We start from the raw sequence: 8693 nt of genomic DNA on the forward strand, positions 1-8693 counted from the left end.
GGTAGTTAATAAATTCATAGTGTCACAACATGTACAAAAGTCAAATAATTTCATTATGAATTGCAGATTCATTTGTGACAACTCTATGCAAGAATAAGCAGTTGCTAAAGAAGCTTGAAAAAAATTCAAGCATGGAATTTTCTAGGTTTCCTTTGCAATCGCTTAAGTTGCGCCTTCAACAAAAATCACAAGTCATATTGTTGAACTTGTTGCAACGGCATCCCAAGGTCACGGGTTCAAACCACTTCGTACTCGCTAAAATTGGGTTCATAACTGCGAGGATGATAGTTTCACTTGATTTCATATCCGCAGTTCAATATACAATTCATTTCATACACATGCATCATTTCGTGCACTAAAAAAAATAACATCCAACCTGTTTTATTGCTGGTATCACCTATCTGTCTGGCATAAAGTAGACAGTTTCCAAAATGAACCAGATCCCCCACAGTAGATAGGAATCCTCCTCCACCCCACTTATATGAGTTATCAACATATGGTGCATTCACAAGGTGACCTTTCTTGTTACGCTGATAAAATCTGGAGGATTAGAAAATATTACTGTTTGGAGATCAGCAAAAAAACGCTGAGACAAAACCACTGTGAATCCAGGAGTCACTAAGTGGAAGGCAAATTTCCGGTTATCATTTCTGTCCAGTAGGAAGACAACAGATATGAAATCATGGAAATCAAAACCCCACTCATTTTCGCTGATGTTACTTTTCAGTGCAGAGAAAATAATGTTTGCCATGAAGGCTAAGGAGTCACCAACCATTTGCAGATGTTTGAAGTTTATGATCCACCATTTAGCCATGATATGACAACATCACATTAATATAGCATAGATGCAAATAAAAGCCACTTATGGCATGTCATATCATTAATTTTGAAAGTCAAATATTTTATAGCTTACATGTAACGGGTAAAAGCACTTACCGTATTTAAGGGGTACAGAATGGATAAGAATAAAGCTAAACAAACTTTAGTTATCTGAAACTGGATCTACCCTGTTTCCTAATCTTGGACATCTTCCCCAAGCCCCTCCCTCTGCGCAGCCCCTGAAGTCTTTGTTAAAATTTATCTCTTAAAGGGGTCCGAGATACTTTTTGAGTGGATGTGGTCCCCCTTGCCAAGGGAAAATTATATTATTGTTTAGCATTAGACAGAGTAAAATCTTTAAGTATCACTTTTCCTAAGAGAGAATGGGTTAATGGGGGCACAGTTTTTCAGTGAGTGATTAACCCATTGACTCCCGGGGGTTAATTCCCCATTGACAACGAAAATCGTCTGGTGTTAGACAGAGTAAAATAGGGAGCTTAAGCACACGTGTTTTTGAGACGCAGACAGCAACCGCAAGTGAACTGTTTTCCCTTTTAACTTGTCTTCACACAACCACATTAAATTACATTGCCAAGTATCTTTTCTCCATTAGAGATGATTCGTTTAAAAATCTGGGAGACACCACTGTCCTGAGACGCGAAATATTCTCTTCCGGAATTTGCCATCCGCATCTCAAAAACACGAGTGCTTAAGCTCCCTAAATACTAAGTCTGGCCGATTTTAAGCTTGTTTGGGTGTTAAAGGGTTAACATGATCATAATAATTCAACAAGCAAATGACTGGGTATTTCTCTGGATAACCTTGTAACCCTAGGTAGAGTATTATTGCCATTACTACTTGTAGCCACATTTTTAGAGTAAACTTCTGGATGAAATTAGTGCCACCTCACCTTGCCCTGTTATGAATAATATTTTCATTGAAATCTGCATACGTATTTTCCATCCCCAGATCCTTAAACAGCTTTTTCATGACATCAAGAAAGTTCTGATTGGCCACATGCTCTATCACAGCACTGATCAACGTCCATCCATGTGTGGTATATGAGTAATAATTCCCAGGGACTGACAGCAATGGATCATCTTTGAATAAGGAAAGTGAATCTGTAACTGACTCATAATGTTCCTATGTACAAACAAAAACAACATTTATTATTGTTTGGCATACTAGTAATACATAACAGTTATTGATAATGATTTTAAAAAGTCATCAATAATTCATAAGAATTACAATTAACAGAAACACAACAACAGCAACAGCTCAAACGTAACATACTGTAATTGGTTATGTTTCCATTTCAGACGCCACTATTACTACAAGCAATGTATCTACCCCTCACCAAAGGGAACATGACCAAACTTTAAACCAACCTTAATTAAATACTCTTTGCATAAAAATTCACTTTCACTCTCACTTGTGTCGATAAATGTAACTAGAGAGAAAAGTACACTGTGTTAGAGCAAAATTTGTAGGCAGATATTAATCTAACAATAATTTGAGGTGATAATATTCTCAACCTGGATTATAATCATTATGGTACTGTATTTTCTTTGCCTAGAGAATGATAGCAAGCAGTTATAAAAAGGCCAAGTTTAATAGCCAGCACAAGCCACAATCAAACTCACTTGCCCCATTTAAGGAGGCCTGAAAAGGTTTTCCACAAGTAAAAGTGGATTTCCAATGGAGAAGAATTGCAGCACTTTTGATCCTTCAGTACATGTAGGAAAATATGGGCCAGATAATGGCTTTCTCGCACTCCATTTTCTCTTTTCGTTGGCTCATTATCCCTTCCTGAATTCTGCATAAATCCAAAACCAAAAAGAATCACCTTTGAAATCCAATAAGGGGCATTCAGTAACCATGTGTGATTTTCGTGTGATTGTTGTATCCAGACTTCTTCATACAGGAGCTCTCCAATGTGGCGGAAAATAAGTTTGCTACTCAATATTTAGGGGTTGCTTGTTCATTCTATTTGCACACATTTGGCTTAAGGCCTTTAAAAAGAAAAATCGGTTTTCCATCATAGTAAAAAATTTACTTTCCAAATCGGGTGATTATTCTGGTTGCATGATTTTTTTTTCCCTCTCCAAGTGTTAAATGAGAAACGGGTGAGTGTTAATGTTGAGCCCTGACACTTAGCTGTTACTGTAACAGTAACAGTTTTGATTCATGAGTTGTCAAGTTTTAAGGAAACTTACCCCTTTGGTCCTGGACTTGCTCATTTGATTTTAAATTATCCTTCTTGTTGCTCTGTTTTAGAACAGGACAGTAAAACTGACAGTCATAAAAACATGTACATGTACATGGAGAGAGAAGCACATAACATTGAAGGGTGTAACTTGCAACTCTTTTTGTTGGAACAAAGCTGGGGATTTTAGAACACCAATTTTATGCCCAAATATGGACACAAATAAGGGTGTCTGGAAAACCCGAATAGCGAATAGCGAATAGTCGCGAATAGCGAATAGTCGTGAATAGCGAATAGTACGAACAGTGCGATTAGTGGCGAATAGTGACGAATAGTCTTCAATAGTCACCGCCTTATGCTGAAGAATCTCATAATCAAAGCAAATAATATGCTCACCTGTCGTCGAAAGAGAGTTTCGTGCATGCTTTTACAAACACTCTAAAGAAGAACAAACGTCAAAATGCAAAAATATAAATCACTTCCATTAATACATCAAGCTCATGATCATCTCCTCGCACAGTGGCGCCCGAACATAAATTTCATCATCCTCATCTGTGCTGTCCGATCCGGCGAGACACATTCTGTCAAAAGGAATAAAATCAAAATGTGAGGCAAGTGGTTTGTGATTAAAGAGACAAACGAGCTACTCTGATAACCGTTGGGTTAATTAATTATACAAATAAGCAACAGGATTTCAGTGCATTTATTACCTTTTGTTCTCAGGGCTCAAGCTGTCCTTCGCCGACACATCTCTTTTTTAGTGGGAAAATCCCATCCAACGTTGCTGGGTGGTTGACCAGGAAGTACTGGGTACCAAATTTTCGTCATTTCGTCACAACCCCACCCCCCTCCACCCTTATTTGCCAGTATTTGTTACTATTCGTCACTATTCGTCACTATTCGCCACTATTCGCCACTATTCGCACTATTCGCACTATTCGTAACTATTCGCTGTTCGGTATTCGCGACTATTCGCTATTCGGGTTTTCCAGACACCCCACAAATAAGATTGAAGCTGCACGTGCAGGAAAATGCGTGAGCTACAGGTTGCATCCAAATAAGGAAATTTTAAAGCTCTGAACCAGAGTTTAACACTTCAAGGCCATGAGCTTGTGGTACAGTACAAATGACAAGAATTATGACAACAACAAAAATACATGTAACAACGAGAATGCTGACTTGAGAAATAATAATTTTCACAGCAAGGTCTCATGCATGGAAGAATCTCTTTTAAGATACCCATACTGTGTTACTGTACAGACTAGAAACGTTTTGGGTCTTTTTCGTAATGCGTAGCCAGGAGATAATTTTCCCTTTGGACATATAACATTTTAATAACGTTAAGCAGTGTGTTTATTGAACTTATCTTCAAAACACATACAATGTTTTCCTTATCATCTTTTCCTTCTGTACTATTTGGTTCTTTTCTATAACTTCTTATGCCTCCAAGGTGTGAGAGGAGGTGTCTTGTTGTGATTGTTGCTGGAACCCCATGAAAGGTCTTTTCAGGAAATGAAGAAACATATGTTTGGATTGGAGCATCAAGGTCCAGTTTGCCTTCTTCACACAACTTGGCTAAAAATAATAAATGAAAATGAGATTTTTTTTAATGGCAACAACAATGGCATTTAAACAGTTTCAAGATCATCCTTTCCAAAACAAGTCTAAAGTGCCCCAACCTCATTTTTTTAACTCTGAAAAAGTCAAACTTCACCACAATAAAACAAGTAATTGCAAAATATTCTCCCGTTTTCACTTTGACATTTTACAATTACCAATAGTGTGCAGTAAAATCTACAGTAACAACACCAGAGGCCGTTTGTCCCAAGGCTGAGTTAGTGTAATGGCATGGGCTTCTTCCTGAGGTGATGTTACAAAGTGCTTTGCAGAAATTTTTTCAAAATTGGGATACAAATACACTTGTGAAATCAAAAATAGACCCACGCTTCTCACTAGCTCAGTCATGGGAGAAATGACTGCCAATTTTGTAAGTTTTTTGCACAACTCATGAGGCCTTTTGGAAGCAAAATTGCAATTACGTGTTAGTTACCCATTCACCCCTAAACCAGCCTCGTCAATGGTGAACCCCAGGAGTCAATGGGTTAATTAACATAAATTATCTCAGCAAGGAAAATTACAATACATGTATATTTGAGTTTAGGGGCAACTTAATGATAATAATCATAATCTTCTTTATTTAAGTCTCAAGGTTCTTTAGCCAAGCACTAACTAGTGCTCTACAAATAATTTATTGGGGAGACTACATGTACAAGTCAAATCAGATCAAATGTTGGTTTTTGATTCCACACATTCATAAACAGCTAGTATAGCCTCACATGCATGCCTCACAGGTCTCCCTACAGTACTGGGTTTTATTTTTAAAAGGGTGAATTTTATCATGATAAAGCCATCCTGTGCACTTTGATGATTCTTCAAAAAGACAATTACAACAATCAGCCAACAAACCTGCAGCTGTAGCAGTGAGGGGTTTACTGATACTTGCAATCCTCATGACAGTTTCTGGAGAACACACCACCCCATTCTCTATATCTGCAAATCCAAATCCTTCGTTCCACACAGTCTCTCCATTAACACTTACAGCAACACAAACTCCAGGACAGCCAAACTCTTCTTTCATACGTTGAACAAGAGACCTGGATTCATCTATGGCCGACTGAAAGCTCAACGGAGGTCCCTTTGTTTTGTTGCCTGCTCTCTGTTCTCAGGGTTAAGGAAGGTCTTGAATGTTGTAGGAACCATCTACATGTATATAGCAGAAGACTTATTTTCTATGGGTAAATAAAGGAGATAGGACGCAGCTCTTTACAACCTCTAATTTCGTTGGATCCCTTTTGTTTGTTTCATTCATTTTCGTTTGTCCATTGTTTTCTGAGCCAATCCCGAGAGCCCTTGTAATAGCTGTGTACTGATCCAGATTAAGTAGCAAATATATCTAGAAATGTAATGAAGTTACATTCTGTGAATGGTTACACCCCTAGTCTTCTTCATGTTAGATAAGAAAGATAAACCATAGCAGTCCTGTTTCATGGCACTTATTAATAATTATCCCTGCAGGATTTTAAAGGAGCCAACAGACTGTTCACAAAGGGTAAGGTGGAACACAGTAGTACTATAACTAATGATAATGTTACTGCAGTTCATAATGGTTACAAGTACAACATCCACCATCTCAATTGGTGAAACTTAAGTGAACCTGTCGTGGATTTCAGCCAATACCAGGAACCCAATGACACGGAGCCTACAACTCAGTTGTGTTCATGTCACAACGTTTTCACAAATCAATTTATTTTTAGATTGTAATTCCTGCGAATGAGACTCCTACAGGAGCTCGATGACCAATTACAAGAAACTAACCTGACCTCATAGGGTCACCGAACCGGAACTGCCTTTGTTTTTTTCTGAAAAGATAGTCTAGAAATATATTGGTCTGTAAAAATGCTGTGTCTGTAAAAAAGGTCCAGTATGGGAGTTGTAGGTTCTGGGTCATGGGTTCCTGCCAATACCCAAATTCCACCACAGCAATATTAGAATTAGTCCTCTTTCACATCAATTCTATTGTTCACACACGACCAGTATTAATTTTGCTTTTGGAATGGAAACCGTTGGTATTATTAGGAAATAGGGCTTAACATTTCAACAATGTTAGCATCTTAGGTTGGATAGCATAAAGTCAACATTGTTTTTTGGGGGGAGGGAGGGGTGGGGGGTTATGATGGCGCATTGATAGAATTTGGACTGACTTACAGTCGATCTCAACCTGACTGGAGGGTTTTGAAATTCCTCTATCATTAAAATCAACGCAAAGCTGCTGTAATTACATTTGCCTGTGGTGCTCCACTTCAAAATCAGACATGGACAGTATGGAGGCTGCCAGAGGCACCTTACATATGCCGGCCAATGTGGTGAGCCACTTATTGGCCCTGAAAAACCCTTACTGGGTGCTCCAAATTAGGTACATGTATATTTATATTTATTTGTTTGATTAATGCTGCCAACTATAAATTCTTAAGTATGTTTAGCCACAGGCAGAACAAACCGTTGGGCGTTACCAGTGCCATGTGCTGTTCAAACCACTGAATAACTTAATATTTGAAAAGATTGTGGTGAGCAGCTGCAGGTGACCAGAAATCACCCCATTAGAGCCAGTAAATTGAGACTGCAAATAGAACACCAAGATAAAACTCAACACAAACTTTCCAACACCAGTCATATCAAAGTTTTTTCACGAGCTACACAGAAATGCAAAAAAAGATACAGGGATTGACGGCGTGGTGTGATTGCTTTCTTCGTTACTCTCATCCTCGCTTTTAGCTTGTAATTTTTCTGTTGAGGTTTTGAAGCAAATCCCCGAAAGTCCTGCCAACCCAACACATCCGAGAAGAATAGCAGCTAAGGAGAATTTCTCTCCTTTCGAATTACACGGTGAGTTAGAAAAGGTACTCATGTTCATTAATATTCTCAACTTATTACGTTTTCTAATCAAGAAAGGCTGAAGTCCTGCAAAGGCGGCCATATTGATTCCATGTTACCAGGACCTCTCGGCAACCTCGTTTCCAGGGTTCTCTTCTACCCCTCCACAGAGAGAGAACCTGGGAACGAGGTTGGACCTCTCGGCTTTCAACGGATCCTCCACCTCTGAAATGGCTATTATCGACAATTCGTAATTTTCCCTGGATTGACTGTTATCGTCATTTTAGGATTACTCTGTCCCAGGACTTCTGGAAGCTTTCCGTAGCCGTGGATAATAAACGTTTACCGCGGCATTCGGAAGAGAAAATATATTAATATTTTTAAAAAAAACTTTTCCTGTCAGTTAGCGATGCGTTAGTCTAGTGGTTAAGTGAAAGGGTTATTAATCGAACATTCCCAGGTTCGATCCATCGAGTTTTCGGATTTTAAAAATAGATATTCATTTTCCACAATCCTTATCAAGCGCTAAGCATCCTAAATAGATCTTATTCATAAATACTTTTGTCCTTTGACCTCGCTGTTTGTTTTCTAGTCCTTATTCACGATAGCCGCCATGTTGGATCTGCCTTTATCATGCAAATTAGCTACACACAAGTTCGAGAGGTTATAACGAACATCTTAGCCACACAGATGATCTGTTTCACGTTCATTGTATGTTTATCACCTAAGTAGTAAAATAGAATGATTACACAAGTTACTTCGGTGATTTTTTAGTCAAAATGAGCAGATAACGAAGTAGAAAGTCAAAATGTCGGAGGCAATCAAAAGATATAAAATTATTATAATAGGTACTTAACTCTAAATTTTAAACTGTACTTTTAGCAATGTAAATTCAATATTTCGGCGAGCCGATTTTCCACAATTTGCCTTTATTCCAATGTTTGCCGCCCAGCATAACACATGGCTAATTTGCATGACAATTTGAAAACCAACATGGCGGCTATCGTGAATAAGGGCTATTGACGATAATAGTCAATTTAGAGAAACTTAGGAATTGTCGATAATAGTCATTTCAGAGGTAGAGGATGGGTTGCGGCTTTTTAATTCCAAGAACTGACTTTTTTTAGGGGTGGGTATTTGCCTGCGCATATGTATTAAAGATTTCCTTGCCTTGTAGCCTTGCCATAGTAGGATTCCAACTTGGTATCTCTCCTCATTCGGAGGCTATCGCGATGAC

At 38.4% G+C, this 8693-nt stretch overlaps 1 protein-coding gene across 2 annotated transcripts in view; it reads right to left on the reverse strand.

Moving 5' to 3' along the window:
* Positions 1 to 7584, reverse strand: part of LOC138045766 (serine beta-lactamase-like protein LACTB, mitochondrial) — a 17445-nt gene extending 9861 nt beyond the window's left edge. The window contains exons 1-7 of one of the 2 annotated variants that reach the window (XM_068892376.1): positions 6791 to 6830; positions 5492 to 5785; positions 4407 to 4600; positions 3036 to 3087; positions 2208 to 2269; positions 1730 to 1962; positions 377 to 540 (exon numbers count right to left, since the gene is read on the reverse strand). In XM_068892376.1, coding sequence (XP_068748477.1) covers positions 377 to 540; positions 1730 to 1962; positions 2208 to 2269; positions 3036 to 3087; positions 4407 to 4600; positions 5492 to 5663 — 877 coding nt within the window. In that variant the 5' untranslated portion in view covers positions 5664 to 5785; positions 6791 to 6830. Of the gene's footprint in view, positions 1 to 376; positions 541 to 1729; positions 1963 to 2207; positions 2270 to 3035; positions 3088 to 4406; positions 4601 to 5491; positions 5786 to 6790; positions 6831 to 7301 lie in introns of those variants that run through there. The other variant, XM_068892375.1, reaches the window with a different exon arrangement.
* Between the last annotated feature and the right edge of the window lie 1109 nt (positions 7585 to 8693).

The sequence above is a fragment of the Montipora capricornis genome, chromosome 4 (assembly GCF_036669925.1).
Source record: "Montipora capricornis isolate CH-2021 chromosome 4, ASM3666992v2, whole genome shotgun sequence".
NCBI classification, from domain to species: domain Eukaryota; kingdom Metazoa; phylum Cnidaria; class Anthozoa; order Scleractinia; family Acroporidae; genus Montipora; species Montipora capricornis.